The sequence below is a fragment of the Dipodomys merriami genome, unplaced genomic scaffold (genome assembly GCF_024711535.1).
Source record: "Dipodomys merriami isolate MVZ:Mamm:240054 unplaced genomic scaffold, mDipMer1.0.p SCAF_125, whole genome shotgun sequence".
NCBI classification, from domain to species: domain Eukaryota; kingdom Metazoa; phylum Chordata; class Mammalia; order Rodentia; family Heteromyidae; genus Dipodomys; species Dipodomys merriami.
In genome coordinates, this window is record NW_027202549.1 from 2,451,870 (window position 1) to 2,468,424 (window position 16,555).

Genomic DNA, 16,555 nt, shown 5'->3' on the forward strand with positions numbered 1-16,555 from the left:
TGGGATGACAGGCGTGAACCACCAGTGCCTGGGGGTAACCAAGTTGATTTTTTTTTTTCATTTTCCATGATCTTAATTCAGAGCATACACTTCCAGAAGTTAGCAAAGCAGTAATGTTTCTCTTTTAAAATTTTTTGGTATTTTTAGTGTATATTATACCTGTACAAGATGGGTTACATTGTGACATTGTAAACAATGTAAACCATAACCTAATCAACCTCACACTCTCCTTCACTGCCAGTGCTTTATATCATTGCACTGTATCCATCTCTCAGTTTCCTAAGTCCCCAAGCCCATACCTAATGGCTTCTATCCCCAGCTTCAGTTATTAATTTTCTTCTGTGTATCACCAAGTACTTTTTTGCTTTTCTTATTTAAAAATGTTTTTAAAAATTCATTGTTCATTCACTGGTGTTTCAAATAAAGTATTCTTTGTTGGGATTATTTGTTGAGAAAATAAGTAGATTAAAGAATGACTTTCCCATGATCTTCATGAAAATTTGTCTGTGCTCATCACTACCAAAGGTCATACTGCTAATAAAAAGTAAATATTTTAAGCACTTAATAAATTATCTTTGTGCTATTACTTTAGACCCTCTTTGAGTATAGGCAGTTTTATTTTTCACTATTAAAATCAACTGGCTCGTTTATGTTTTTGGTTATGGTTTTGTTTTTTGTCGATTGTGGGGCTTGAACTCTGGGCCTGGTCCCTGTCCTTGAGCTCTTCAACTCAGGGTTAACACTCTATCACTTGAGCCACAGTGCCACTTCTGGTTTTTTTCTGCTTATGTCGTGCTGAGGGGCCTCATGCATGTGAGGCAAGCACTCTACCACTGAGCCAGCTTCCCAGCCCCTCATTTAATTTTTTTCATGGGTTTGGCTCTGTTATTTTGTGACCCTATCCCTCTGAAGGTATTAACTTTTTTTGTTTGTTTGTTTACCAATCCTGTGGCTTGAACTCTTGGCCCTGGGCGCTGTCCCTGGGCTCCTTTTGCACAAGGCTAGCACTCTACCACTTTGAGCCCTAGCACCATTTCCAGGTTTTACTTTGATTAATTGGAGATAAGAGTCTCATGGACTTCGCTGCCCAGGCTAGCTCAACCTCCCAAGTAGCTAGGATTATAGGCATGGCTTGAACTCCACAGTCCCCTTTTGTTCATGAACCTCTACTTTTGGGATTACAAAGCTACGGTGCCTGGCTCTTGCATTAACTCTTACTTAAGTTTTGTAGGAATTTATAATGTCGTTTCCCCACTCCCCACTTTCCTCATTTACTTCCTCTGGAACTGAAAATTTACTTTGTCTCATCATTCCTTAGAAGACAAAGAGATTTCATCCTATCCCTTCCACCATCCTTTCCATCCCCCTCTATGATATTATCTCAACTAGCGATTTTAAGTTTATTCATTTGTTGGAAATTTTGTGTTAGCTCTGCTTTGTGTTTCTACCATATGTACCTTTGAGGAAAAATACAGTTTAGTAAAGTGCTTTAAAATGGCCTCTTTCAGCCACACACTGGTGGCTTACCCACCAGTTAGCCACCAGAAAACAAAGTAGCACTATGGCTCAAGATGGTAGATTACTAGTCTTAAGCAAAAGAACTCAGCAACAGCTCCCAGAACCCAAGTTCAAGACCCTGACCGGACAAAAAAAAAATTATGTCTTTCAATGCTTTCTTTATGTCCATTTCCATTTCTATTTTTTGGACCATAAAGATTTGATAAAATTCAGGTAGCATTTTCCTGTTTTAAAAATAATATTTTTTCATCTGGGCACTGGTGGCACACGTCTGTCATCCTAGCTACCCAGGAGGCTGAGATCTAGGATCATGATTCAAAGCCAGCTTGGGCAGGGAAGTCCATGAGACTCCTATATCCAATAAACTACCAGAAAACTGGAAGTGGCACTATGGCTCAAGTGGTAGAGACTTGCCTTGAGCTGAAGAACTGAGGGCGAGCACCCAGGCTCAGAGTTCAAGCCCTACAACCAACAAAAAAATGATAGTATCTTGCCCATGTAATTGTAACCCCTCTGTATGGTATTTTCATAATTATAATAATAATAGTCTATTTTGATTTTACAGATGAGCAGGATGAAGAAGCAATTACGACAGGAGGAAAGGTAAATGCTTAGAAGTCGTATGTTGCTACTAGGGCTTCAATTCAGTGCCTGGGCACTGTCCCTTAGATTTTTTCCTTAAGTCTTTTCCTTAAGACAGTGCCCAAGCCCAGAGTACAGGCCCCACAACCAACAAAAAAATAAAGAATACATACAAAGAATACCAAAGTCCATGCCAACCATAGTGGTTACTTCTCTAATCTCAGCTACAAAGTAGTATGAAGCTGGTCCTGCATACAAACCTAAGCCCCTGTCTGAGAAAACCAAAGTTGGCTAGGAGTACTTAGTAGAGTGTTTGTAAACACTTTGCAGCAAGTTCCGTCTCTAGTACCACCCAAAACTTACCAAAATACTGATATCCTAAGAATATATTTTGCCAGTTTCCATGATTTAAAGATTGAATTTTATCACCAGCATCAACATTTAATTAACAATTGAATTCCCTAGTTTCTTGATTCTCATGGTGGTACTTAGGATTAGAATTAAATTCTGAGCCTCAACCTTGTTATCTAGAGACTCTCCCACTTGAGCTATGCCTCCAGTCTTCTTAGCTTTCTTTCTTTCTTTTTTTGGGGAGAGGGGGCCTGGGCGCTGTCCCTCAGCTCAAGGCTAGCGCTCTACCACTTGAGCCACAGCGCCACTTCGGCTTTTTTCTTTTTGCTTATGTGGTGCTGAGGAATCAAACCCAGGGCCTCATCCATGCAAGGCAAGTGCTCTACCACTGAGCCACCTTCCCAGCCCTCTTTTTTTTTTCCCCATACATAGGATCTCACATTTTGTTAACATGTTGCCTGGGACTGAGCTCCTCTTAATTTCGGCTTCTCAAGTAGCTAGGACAATAAATGTGGACCAGCTCTGCCACTTACTTGATTAGATGGCGCGGGAGGGGTGTCTCACTTTGCCTTGGCTGGCCTCAAACCATGATCCTTCTGAATAGCAAGGTAATAAGCTTGAAGCACAGATGTATAGTCTCATCTTCTGTGTGTGTGTTTCTTAACTCAGTGTTAAACTGGGCCTTGTATATTGCAGGTTTGTATTTTTAGTCAAAATGCCAGTTTTTAGTTATTCATTTATTTGTTGGTCGTGGAGCTTGAATTAAGAGTCTCACAGGAACTTTTCTGTTCAGGCTAGTTTCAAACTATGATCCTTAGATTCAGCCTCCTGTGTAGCTAGGTTATAGATGTGAGCCACTGGTACCTGGCTTATATAATACTAATTCTTTTTGTTTTACTTAATTTCAGCTTTCTGGACAGAACTTTCTGTAGACCTCAGTCCTCATAACTCTGCCTCTCCTGTAGCCAGGATTGCTAGGCATATACCTACATGTCTAGTAAGAAATCTTAATTTTGTGGGGAGTAGTGGTAGTGTTGGAAGTCAGAGCCTTGAATTTGCTATGTAAATGCCCTACCTCTTGAGCCTCATCCCCAGTCTTTAAAATACTATTTTAACATAATGATTTTCATAGTTCTAGCATCATTAGACATACTGTGTCTTCAATTGAAAGAATTTCTTACACTTGCACATATCAAATTAAAACCAGTTAATTTTTAAATAGTAATTGGTATTGTAGCTGTTGCGGGTATTTGTAGCTGTTGTGAGGGGGATTTATATTGTGTGTATACATGATAAATAATGAGAGACTTTTTAGTAATGTATTATAAGATATTTGGTCTTGTTTTCTCTAAAAATTTAAGTATTATTAAATCCCCCCCAAAAACAAGAGACAAGAATTAAAGGAAAGTTAAGAGATGTATGAATCATTATTTGCTGTTATTATTAGGGGGTTGTGAAGAATAACTATGATCATACATAGGCTGTTAGAAAGAAAGATGGTCTAGATATGCTCTGTTAGTATCCTTGACCACCTTGTAAGTAATAATCAGAGCTGGGCACTAGTGGCTTACACCTGTAATACTGGCTTCTTGGGAGACTGAGATATGAGGATCACAGTTCAAAGCCAATTCAGGCAGGAAAGTCCATGAGACTCATCTCCAGATTAACAAGCAAAAAGCAGGAAATGGAGTTGTGGTTCAAGTGGTAGAGTATTAGCCTTCAGCAAAAAAAAAGCTTAGGGACAGCACCCAAGGCCCTGGGTTCAAGCCCCAGGACCTGCACACACAAAAAAAAAGAAATCAGAATTAGCAATTTGATCGTGACCTAGGATTAAGTAAAACTGCTCCTCCAATCAGACAAGCTATTGTGGAAGCCAAGATGGGCAATGAAAGTTGTCCTTGAAATCAGATCCATTGTCTTCATTTGTATTTGACCTACTATGAGAAGTCTGGTGTATTTTTGTTTTTCTCTCTTTCTGACATGGACTTTTTTTTTCAATAGGAAGATGAAGATCCTAGCAAAGGTGATCAGAGCCGGTCAGTTGACTCTGGTGAAGATAATGTAACAGAACAGACCAATCACATTATCATTCCCAGCTATGCATCCTGGTTTGATTATAACTGGTGAGTGGGTCAATTCATCTGTAAGTGTGGTAGATCTTAACCATCAAATCAGGTTCTGTCAGAAAACAGTTAAACTAGATGAAGGAAAACAAAGTGATCATCTTTGCAAAATGTTTTATAGAATAATTTAAGGATAAAAGTGGTTGTAATTTAGGATTGTAAAATTTTGTAAGTTTTAACTTAAATGATACTTTTTTTAGCTTCATGGCAATTTGGTTACATTCTTTGATTACAAAGGACGCATCCAGTATAATTAATTTTGAATAATAGTTGTTGGATTTATCACTTTTACTTTTAAAGTTGAACAAAGAATAGCTCAAATTTTAAGATTTTTCTCTTTCAAAGAAGTTTCTCAATCTTCTTTTTTTCTTTCCCTTTTAGTATTCATGTGATTGAACGGCGTGCACTTCCTGAGTTTTTCAATGGAAAAAACAAATCAAAGACTCCAGAAATGTGAGCTTTATATTTTAGAAAACTTGTCTGTGTTTTCATGCCAAGAAGTGTTAAATGATACTTCTCAGTTTGCTATTGCTGATGTTTGGAAGTTAGCAAATACCTTATTCCATTCAGAACATTGTCCATATCTCATTTTCACAGCATCCCTTACTATAGAAGAAATTAGTGCCAGGCACCAGAATACCATGCCTATAATCCTAGCTACTTAGGAGGCTGAGATCTGAGGATCCCATTTGAAAGCCAGCCTGAGCAGACAAGTCCATGAGAATTTAATCTCCAATTAGCCAGCAAAAAGAAAGCTGGGAGTAGAGCTATGGCTCAAGTGGTAGATTGCTGTCCTTGAGCACAAAAGCTCAAGAGACAGTGCCCAGGTCCAGAGTGGAAGTCCCAGGACTGGCAAAAAAAATAAAACTACAAAGTAAATTAGCATATTTTTGAAAAACTTACTATATCCACATCCATTCTTTCATTTAAAGATAGAATTCAGCAAAAGGTATTTAGTTCAGTTTTCTCGTATGCATGTGTAATAATCCTGTAGAATGTGGAATGTCCATTTATCTTCCTGATTAATGGTTACAGTGATGCAGCTGCATGTGAATTGAGGTTAATTGCATAAATCATGGTTATGCTTGTGCATTGGGAATAAGAAAAACTTAACTGAAAGGAGGAGGTTTACCAGGAAGTATTTTTTTTTTTTTGTCGGTTGTGGGGCTTGAACTCTGGGCCTGGGCGCTGTCCCTCAGCTCTTCAGCTCAAGGCGAGCGCTCTACCACTTGAGCTACAGCGCCACTTCCGGTTTTCTGGTGGTTTATTGGAGATAGGAGTCTCACGGTCTCTCCTGCCCTCCTGCCCGGGCTGGCTTTGAACCGCGATCCTCAGATCTCAGCCTCCTGTGTAGCTAGGATTACAGGCGTGAGCCACCAGCGCCCGGCTCAGGAAGTATTTTTGTGTTTAACTGTGACCTATCAGCATGCTCTTCTATAGTCCATGGATTTAAGTGGATATTTAAAGGCTTTTACATGTAGAAGATAATTTCAGCCTTCCATTGGAATGCCTTTGAGATTCAGAGAAATCAAGAATGACAGATTTGACATAAGAAGCCATGATAGATTTTGCACTTGTTCAGACATGATGTGTTCTTCCAGCTTGTTTGCCTGTCATATTTGTGACTGTTGTATTTTGCTAATTTTCTTCTTAAAAACAAATCTTGTATTTTAGTCAGTTTCACTTTTTAAGTGCATCTTTCAGTCTTAAGTATTTTCTAGGCTTATTTCTGTATCCTTTTTGGGGCAGTGTACTCTCTTTCTACTCAGCTGTAGCTCCCCTCAGGCTGCCGTACTTGCCATTTGTGTGCCAACTTATTAAGCCTCAAAGTCTTTGATACCCTTGAGAATTTAAATATATTTTGAGGCTGTGTTTGTTGTTGTTGTTGTTTGGTGGTCATAGGACTTGAACACTGGGCCTGGGCACTGTCCCTCAGCTCTTCAGCTCAAGGTGAGCGCTCTACCACTTGAGCCTACAGCACCACTTCTGGTTTTCTAGTGGATTTTTGGAGATAGGAGTCTCACAGTCTTTCCTGCCCAGGCTGGCTTTGAACTGTGATCCTCAGATCTCAGCCTCCTGAGTAGCCAGGATTACAGGCATGAGCCACTGGTGCCCGGCTTGAGGCAGTATTTTTTTGTATATTGTCTTATCTGTAACACATTACTTTTTTTGTTTCATTTTGTTATGTTTTTGTCTCCTTCTACTTCTTGCATAAACCAGAAGGTATGTTACTGTTAGGGTTCTGGGAAGGTTATAGAGGTGAAATTACACTCTACTTTGGTTTTCTCATCTGGAGATGGGATCATAATAAACCCCATGTTATAGAAAGCTTTTGAATATTGAGTTACTGCATGGAAAGTGCTTGATGTGTAGGCAGTGGCTTAACTGAGTTAGCTTGCTATTCTTCAGGCAACCATTAATCATGAACCTCCATCATCAAGTTTATGTTTATGACTTGACAGTAATCTCATCAGAATACTTAATGAGTTGTTATGCAGAGCAAATATATATGTATATATATTAGAAAAGCTTAAATACTCAATGCTGTATTACCAATAATTCATTGATACCTTAATTTTCTGTTGCGTATGGCTGTGAACAATCAGAAGAAATATGGTGTTATAAGTTACTGATTCTGAAAGGATACACATCTGCTTCATGAACTTTGCCCTTGCTTTTTTCAGATACTTAGCATATCGAAACTTTATGATTGACACATACCGTCTAAACCCCCAGGAGTATTTAACCAGCACTGCTTGTCGAAGGAACTTAACTGGAGATGTATGTGCTGTGATGAGGTAAGATGTTGGACTTTTTCTTACTGGTGCATTGCTGTTTAATATTTGATTAAGCTGTACATTTTCCTTTTATTTTTTTTTTATGTGATAGTAGTAGGAAGGTTTGAACTTGGGTTTGCACTTACTAGGCAGGCACTACCCATCTCTTTTTAGTTATCCTTGAGACAGTGTCTCCTGTTCATGCTTAGTCCAGTGTGAACTTTGGTCTTCCTGTTTACTCTTTCTGCGTAGCTAAGTGACAGGCATGCTTCATCACACCCAACCTGTTCATTTTCCTTATCTAGCCTCATGTCTCAATATTCTGATCTCAGCTTCCCCAGTAGGTGGGATTTACAGGTCTGAGCCTGTTGATCAGGCTGGGTGTTTCTGATTAGTAAAACATTTAAATCTTAATTTTTATATCTTTAGTTCAGTATTTTTAAATGCTCAATTCCGTTTTTCTAGATTTTATACTTGCTATCTTTTTTGTATATTACATAGTCAGATCATAAGATTTTGAGTAGGAGGTGAGGGGAAGACACCTGTAATCCCAGCTACTTAGGAGTCTGAGATCTGAGGATTTTGGCTCAAAACCTGCCCAGGGAAGGAAAGTCTGTGTGACACTCTTTCTAATAAACTATCAAAAAGCCAGAAATATAGCTGTGGCTCAAGTGGTAGTAGGCTAGCCTTGAGCAAAAGAAGCTTCCGAACAGCAACTAAGCTGAGTTCAAGCCCCAGATCAGCACCCAAAAAAAAAGAAAAAGAAAAAAACTGTCCTAGAGGAAACCCAGAATGTGTATTTCCTTCTGTGAATTTGATTTTAGTGTAAGTTCTTTGATCATGTGCATAAATGAGCGTTTGTTTTCTTGTTAACATAATTAAATGATTGGATTTTTGTACTAAGTCTCGAGGTTCTGTGTTATTAACATTATTTTGGATTTACAGATGTTTTCTTTTATACACAGAACTGAATTTGTTACATACATGTTGATTTCCAGCCCATAGAGAGCCATGTAACTTTTATGTTTGTATGCATATTCATTTTTTTACCATTTGTTGATGGGTGTAGAGTTGAAGTTAATTCTTTATATTTTAATCTTTGGGGCTTTATTCCTTAGGGTGCATGCGTTTTTAGAGCAATGGGGACTTGTTAATTATCAAGTTGATCCAGAAAGTCGACCTATGGCAATGGGACCCCCTCCTACTCCTCATTTCAATGTATTGGCCGATACCCCCTCTGGGCTTGTGCCTCTGCATCTTCGATCACCACAGGTAAAGTAGTGCTGTATTTTTTTAGGCATAGACATGAACAGAAACTACATAAAGCATTTCTATTTAGGGGTAATTCTTGCTGTAATGTGATAGTCTTTTGGTGCTGTTTCTTAGCTAATAGTTTTTTGGTTTATGAATGTGTTATGTTTTTTAGTATACAAATGTTCAAGTCCATAAAATATGTAGCTTATTAGGGACTGCTCTCCTGCCAATTCTAAGTAGATTATTCCTTATACTATGATATCATACTTTCAACCTTTTTATCCGTCTGCCATCAAGTTGCAAATAAAAAAGCAGATACCATAAAATTTTCATGCATCCCCTATCCTATAAATGTGAATTTAAAGTCTTTATAACTTTATGAAAAATTTGAAGAGTAGGCATCTGTGTACACATTGCTGAAAAGATTGTTACCCTGGACAAATTATAAAATAACATTAGATTGGGGAAATATAACCTAAGCTATAAATTTCCCTCGTTGTGAAATAAAAGATTATGTCCAAGATAAACTTCCCTTTTAGAAACAAACACCAAAAGTGTTTCTTTCATGTTGAATTTTTATTAGAACTATAGCCTGAAAGTACATTTACTTTTTTCTTTTTTTTCCCCCAGCCACGGGCATAAACTCAGGGCCTGGGCACTGTTCCTGAGCTCTTTTGCTTCAAGGCTAGCACTCTACCACTTAAGCCAGAGCTTCACTTCTACATTATTTTGGTAGTTCAGTGGAGATAAAAGACTTTCCTACCTGGACTTTGAACCAGAGTCCTCAGATCTGAACCTCCTGAGTAACTAGGATAACAGCGTGAGCCACCCACACCCAGTGTGTGTGTTTTTTTTGGTTTTTTTTTTTAGAAGGAAAATCTTACCAGCCAGATGCTGGTGGCTCATGCCTGTAATCCTAGCTACTCAGGAGGCTGAGATCTGAGGTTCCAGGTTTAAAGCCAGCCTAGGCAGGAAAGTTCGTGAGATTCTTATCTCCAGTTAACATACAGAAAACCAGAAGTGGCACTGTGGCTCAAGTGGTAGAGTACTCACCTTGAACTGAAGAGCCCAGCATCAAGTGGCCAGGCACAGAGTTCAAGCCCCATGACTGACCAAAAAGAAAAGAAAAATTACCAGAAATGAAATTTTCCGTTCTTTTATTTTTTCTAATTGGCTTGAAATATTTGGAAGTTTAGATTCTAGCATTATATAAACAGAGGTCTCTTTTTACATCATGGGCTAGTAGTCTTTTTTTGTGTGTGAAAATACTGTACAGAGGAGTTACAATTACATGGGCAAGATAATGAATACATTTCTTACCAAGCATTGTAGCCTCCTCCTTTGCTTCCCTTCCCATCCCTTCCCATCCTTCCCCCCCAAATCCTCCCCTTCCCACACCCACCCCCATGCCCCCCACACAAAAGTTGTAAAGTTCGTTTTTCGACATAACGACTTGTACATCTCATTGTTGCAATGGGTCCACCTGTATCCCTATTTAAACGATTTGTTTTTCCCCTTCCCCTTCACAGATTATACCGACATCAAATACAGTGAAAGCAGGGGTTATACTGTTGGGGAGGGACATACAAAGCAACAAAGAAATCTTATAAATGTCTTAGAAACAATTGCATGAAAGAAAAAAAAACATTTGAATACATCTTAGGGTTATTTCCCTAACATCACCTTATCTGATCTTTTCTGCTTGACTCAGACATATACTAGATATTGCAAATAAGGGAAACCATGGGACCTATGTTTTTTTGGGCCTAGGGGCTAGATAGTCTTAAAAGTAGTGTGGAGTTCAATTTTCTTACAAGTAATATTTACTAAAAGTACTACCCACTTCCACAAATGTAAGGGTTGATTATATAAAAGATATAAACTCCTCAGGTGCCAGCATGCCCTACTATGTATAGATATTAAAATCATATGATCTTGGCTTTTTAAAATATTTTATCCTCTCAACTTTTCACAGGTTGATATTGTCAGTTTTTGTCTGTCCGATTCTAGGTTCCTGCTGCTCAGCAGATGTTAAATTTTCCTGAGAAGAACAAAGAAAAACCAATTGATTTGCAGAACTTTGGTCTTCGTACTGACATTTACTCCAAGAAAACATTAGCTAAAGTAAGGAGTTTTCTAAATATACATGTCTTTGTCTTTTAATGTGTGTCATTTTTATGAAAAATAAAGTATGATTTGTATTCTGGGGAAGTGAGCTTTTTACTGCATTTTATAAAACAACATCTTACCTTTTTCCTCGAACTATGTGGTTCACAGATAGGAATTTGCAATAATTACAACCAGTATTTCTGAAAATAGTTTACTTATTACCACATCTATGGTGAAAAATATCAATAGAATCTTAGTCCAGGCCTGCCAAGGCAAAAAGTAAGATTCTGTCTTAAAAATAGCCAAAGCTGCTAGGCACCATTGGCTCACACCTGTAATCATAGCTACTCAAGAGGCTGAGATCTGAGGATTGAAGTTCAAAGCTAGCCCAGATAGCAAAGTCCATGAAAATTTTCTCCAATTAATCTTTGAAAAGGCCAACCTGGGCAGGAAGGTGCATGAGACTGTTATCTCCAATTAGCCACCAGAAAACTGAAAGTGGTACTGTGGCTCAAAGTGTTAGAGCAGTATCCTTAATTGAAAAAGCTCAGGAACAGCACCCAAACCCTGAGTTCAAGTCCCACGACCAACAACAATAGCAAAAAAGCCAGAGCTGCTAGTCATCATTGGCTCATGTCTGTAATCCTAGCTACTGGAGAGATTAAGATCTGAGGATCACAGTTTGAATTCAAAGCCACAATGGGCAGGAAAGTCTAGAGATTCATCTCTAATTAACTCAAAGCTCCAGAAGTAAAGCTGTGGCTGAAGTGATATAGCACTAGCCTTAAGCAAAAAAAAAATTCTGACAGCACCCAGACTCAGAGTTCTCACACACACATAATGCAAACAGAACTGGCTGGGCTTGGTGGTTTTATTCTGTAATCCTTGACACTTTGGAATCATTATTCTTTTGGTAGTTTATTGGAGATAAGAGTATCACAGACTTTTCCTGGGCTGGATTAGAGTCAGAATCCTCATATCTTGGCCTCTTGAGTAGCTAGGATTGCAGACTTGAGACACTGGTGCTCAGTAGGATCATGATTCTTCATGGCCAACTTAGACAAAAGGTTTGTGAATTCTGGGTTAAGGTGTACAACTCCAGTTACTCATGACTGGAGGATATGATTCAAAAAGCCAGACTGTGGGGAAAAAAAAAATCTTGACTCTTATCTCCAAAACTAAAAAGCTAAATCTGGAATGAAAATGTGTCTGAAGTAGTAGAGCACAATTCAAGTAAGCTGGAGACCCTGCAACTTAAACCCTGGTGTCAACATAAAAGATATGGGTACTTCCTGGTTTCCCAGACTATACTTTAAGATACAGTGGGCCAGTTGCTTCTTCTCTATTGTGCTCTGATTTGATTCTCCCAAGTTCATCACTTAATGGCTTACTCAATGGCTGGGTGTGGTAGCACATGGTCTGTCATCCCAAGTTGTGGAGGCAGTTTACTGGCTGGGTGCCATGGGTACACACCATCATCAAAATGAAGGGAAGCACAAATTGATTGGAGCCCAGGTTGATATAAAGAGAATGTCCATCTCAAAAATAATAAATGCCACAGGCTGTCAAGATGGCTTAAATCATGAAGTGCCTGCCTAGCACTTCATGAGTTGAAAACTAGTATTGCCAAAACACACACACAACACAAAAAGCTGCTGGCATGACTTTTTCTTAAATCTTTTATTTATTAAGGGATTTACCTTGGTGTTTGCATAGCATACATAGTCCACTGAGTTCCATCTATATTCACCTTTTTGAGTGACTAATTTCTGATTTTACTTTTCTAGAGCAAAGGCGCTAGTGCTGGAAGGGAGTGGACGGAACAGGAGACCCTTCTGCTCTTAGAGGTAAACTGATGAGTGTTGGATCCCATTTTCCTCATAAGAGACTACATGTGTGTTAAAATGAGGTGGCGAACATCTTAAATACACTTGTGATGTCCAACGAAAAACAAGTCCAGTTTAACACGAGTGCAGCCCTCAGGAAATGCAGCTGGTTGTTTTGTTGTGAAGTATGGTAGTGCAGAACCAAGTTCATAGAATTCTCACTGCCTTGATTTGAGCTAAGATGCCACCATGCCTTTTGTGCCATCAGCACCGGTGTCAGCATAATGAACAAGGCATTGAGGTCTCAGTTTTGTCATGAATATTATTGTCCTCATAGTCCTCCTAAAAGAGTCAGGTGCTACTTGGGTTTCCAGAGCATAGTTTGAGATACAGTGGGCAGATACCCTCTTGTTCTCTTTAGTGCCCTGACTTGATTCCCTGGTTCCAACAGTTGAGGTTCCTTTAGAATTAAACAATGTCAACTGGTTCACACCTGAAATCTTAGCTTTTCAGTTCAAGGCCAGACTGGACAGAAAAGCCTGTGTACCTCTAACATAACCAGAAAAAGCAAATGTTGGAGGTGTGGCTCAAGTAATAGAGAATCAGCTGAGCAAGTGCTCAGAGTGCCTGTACTTCACACCCACACCCTAGTACTGGCAACCAAGAAAACAATTTCTTTTTCGTGCTCTTTCTTCTTTGCTCTTTGTTCTTTTCCCCTCATTTTTTTTTTTTAATTTTTGTGAACATACTATACAGAGGAGTTACAATTACATGGGCAAGATAATGAGTACATTTCTTATCAAGCATCCCCTCATTTCTGTCTCACTCAGACACTGTCTCTTTCCCTTTGTCCCTCTCATCTTTCCCTGTTGCCTCTTACATTTCTTTGTCTATAGATAAGCAGCTCAGAGAGATTTCTTTTCTTTTCTTTTCTTTTCTTTTTTTTGCCAGTTGTGAGGCTTGAACTCAGGGGTTGGGCACTGTCCCTGAGCTTCTTTTGCTCAAGACTAGTAGCACTCTACCACTTGAGCCACAGCACCAGTGCCAGCTTTTTCTGATTATGTGGTACTGAAGAATTGAAGCCAGGGCTTCATGCATGCCAGGCAAAGCACTCTACCACTAAGCCACCTTTCCAGCCCCTCTTCTACTATTTTAATTTAGTCTCATTTGTCCATTCAGTATCATCGATGTAGAAACACTGGCTTTTCTTCTGTTTCAAACTTGTTTCTGGGTGTATCTGCCATGGATGTTCCTTAAAATGTATAGTGTTCTCACTACTTAATAAGAGAGTAGAACATTTCTGTATTATTATTTTGGAATCTTTGGTCTGTAAGGAAAACTTCATTTGTACAACACTGTCTGGAATAGTTCTTTTTTTTTTTTTTTTTTTTGTCCATGGTGGGCCTTGAACTCTGGGCTTGGGCACTGTCCTTGTGCTCTTCAGCTCAAGGTAAGCGCTCTACTGCTTGAGCCACAGCACCACTTCTGGTTTTCTAGTGGTTTATTGGAGATAAGAGTCTCACGACTTTCCTGCCCGGGCTGGCTTTGAACCGTGACCCTCAGATCTCAGTCTCCTGAGTAGCTAGGATTACAGGCGTGGAGCCGTTGGCTCCCGTTTTGGAATAGTTCTTTTTATTGATGATCTCTATTTTCTTTGCTTCTACGTTTTAAGATTGGTGGATAGTAAATACAGAGTGAGGTAAGAATGACTGAGCTCTTGTTTATCTTGAATATATCCAAGAAAACCACAGTGCCCACAAACACTATTATATTTTCTTTCCTGCAGGTGGAATTGGTGCTGTGGTTGTGTTTTCTTTTAAACAGGCAATTGAGTCAACATCTATTATCTGCCTTTACAAAAAGAAATAAAAGGCTTCTCAACAATATTGTTTACCACTAATATCCTCCATTTGTGTAATTTATTTAGAGTAGTTAATAGCTTAAAAGCCAGGTGTGATGAGCATCCTATAATCCTAGCACTTAAGAGGCTAAAGCAGGAAGACTGCTAGCTCAAGGCTAAACTGGGCCATTTATCAAGACGTTGTCTCCAACAACAAAAAAAAAAGATAAAAAAGAAAAATAAGCAGTACAAAATGTAATGAAAATCTTTTGATGGATTCATAGTAAAACATTTAGATGTCTGTGTAATAATTTGATAAGCAAGGTAGAGTCGAGATTAGTTTATGAAAAAGCATCATGCCATTTTATAGACTAAAGTGTGGTATTCTAAATATTTCTGATTATTCTTGAGACAGTCTACTTTTACTTTTAAGATAACTCATCTTTTTTTTGGGGGGGGGGGTCCGGTTGTGGGGCCTGAACTCTGGGCCTGAGCGTTGTCCCTCAGCTCTTCAGCTCAAGGCTAGTGCTCTACCACTTGAGCCACAGTGCCACTTCCGGCTTTTTTTTTTCCGGCTTATGTGGTGCTGAGGAATCAAACCCAGGGCCTCATGCAAGCACTCTACCACTGAGCCACCTTTCCAGCCCCACTCATCTTTTTTTTAATGAAAGAATCGTTCTTAAGTATATGTTGAATGTTAGTACCTTTGGTCATACGTCCTTGTCATAAATATTTTTCCAATTTAAAATTGCTCATATAATTCTCTACAGAAATATGGTTGAGTTTTTCCTCTAAGGCATTCCACCTCTTGAGAGGCATACCCTCAACCTATTTCTATTTTAGTTATGTTTCCTGTTTTTGCCCAGGTCCAGCCTCAACCTGTAATCCTCTGACCTCTACCTCCAATATTTTTACATAATAGGCTTGAGTTACTGTCCTGGTTATTGGTTGAGTGGCGCTGTGGTTCAAGTGGTAGAGTGCTAGCCTTGAGCTAAAGAGCTAAAGGACAGCACCCAGGCCCAGAGTTCAGGCCCCATGACGGACACACACAAAAAAACAACACACACACAACTATTACCTGTTCTTTTTAAATATAGAGTATGACCATTAGTGCTCTTACTTTAGATTTTTGAGACAGAACTCTATATAACTCAGGGTGTCCTAGAAGCCTAGGGTGATTCTTCCTGTCTCAGCCTCCCAAATGCTGCTATTACAGGTACATGTCCCTATCCCTGGCTCCTTTCTGATTTTTTGGAACTGTTATCTAGATAGACATCTGAAATCCTATCACTTGAGGTTGAGGTGGGATTAGGAGCTCAAGGCCAACCTGGCCTACAAAGCAAGGCTTTTTTTTTTCTTTCTAAATGACATTCATTTTGCTACATAACTACTTTCTTGTTATTTGACATCAAATGTCAATTTTAGGCTCTGGAAATGTACAAGGATGATTGGAATAAAGTATCCGAACATGTGGGAAGTCGGACTCAGGATGAATGCATCCTTCACTTTTTGAGGCTTCCCATTGAAGACCCATACCTGGAGAATTCAGATGCTTCCCTTGGCCCGCTGGCCTATCAACCTGTCCCCTTCAGCCAGTCTGGAAACCCTGTCATGAGTACTGTTGCTTTTCTGGCATCTGTGGTGGACCCTCGTGTGGCTTCTGCTGCAGCAAAAGCAGCACTAGGTATGGATGCTTAGCTTTACTTCAAATTTAAGGATTGCCAGCTGTTAAACGTTAATGATTTTTACATTAAGAACCAAAGGGGACATTTAGCCTAAAGAAACTAGGTACTTTATATTCCTAACAGTTTTAAATAAAGCACTTTTATAATAGTTGATAAGTTGCCGCTCTTTGAACTGTGTCAGACACCTTAATGATCTTAACTTTTAAACAAATATTTGTGTAAGTGAGCTTACTATTACATTTTTATTCTTGAACCAGAGGAGTTTTCTCGGGTGCGAGAAGAGGTACCACTGGAATTGGTTGAAGCTCATGTCAAGAAAGTACAGGAAGCTGCTCGTGCCTCTGGGAAGGTGGATCCCACCTATGGCTTGGAGAGCAGCTGTATTGCAGGCACAGGGCCCGATGAGCCAGAGAAACTCGGTGAGTCACTACTGTGCCTTAGGACCAGGCTATTATTTGGTGCCCTGTTGATTGACTGAAATGCTAGAGTT

General features: G+C 39.3%; 1 protein-coding gene across 2 annotated transcripts in view; it reads left to right on the forward strand.

The window, feature by feature from the left end:
• Window positions 1-16,555, forward strand: part of Smarcc1 (SWI/SNF related BAF chromatin remodeling complex subunit C1) — a 103,701-nt gene that overhangs the window by 40,602 nt on the left and 46,544 nt on the right. For both annotated transcript variants that reach the window (XM_070017698.1, XM_070017699.1), the window contains exons 13-21: window positions 2,084-2,121; window positions 4,453-4,574; window positions 4,956-5,027; window positions 7,259-7,372; window positions 8,470-8,623; window positions 10,616-10,729; window positions 12,502-12,561; window positions 15,806-16,064; window positions 16,323-16,484. In XM_070017698.1, the coding sequence (XP_069873799.1) occupies window positions 2,084-2,121; window positions 4,453-4,574; window positions 4,956-5,027; window positions 7,259-7,372; window positions 8,470-8,623; window positions 10,616-10,729; window positions 12,502-12,561; window positions 15,806-16,064; window positions 16,323-16,484 (1,095 nt within the window). The remainder of the gene's footprint in view (window positions 1-2,083; window positions 2,122-4,452; window positions 4,575-4,955; window positions 5,028-7,258; window positions 7,373-8,469; window positions 8,624-10,615; window positions 10,730-12,501; window positions 12,562-15,805; window positions 16,065-16,322; window positions 16,485-16,555) is intronic.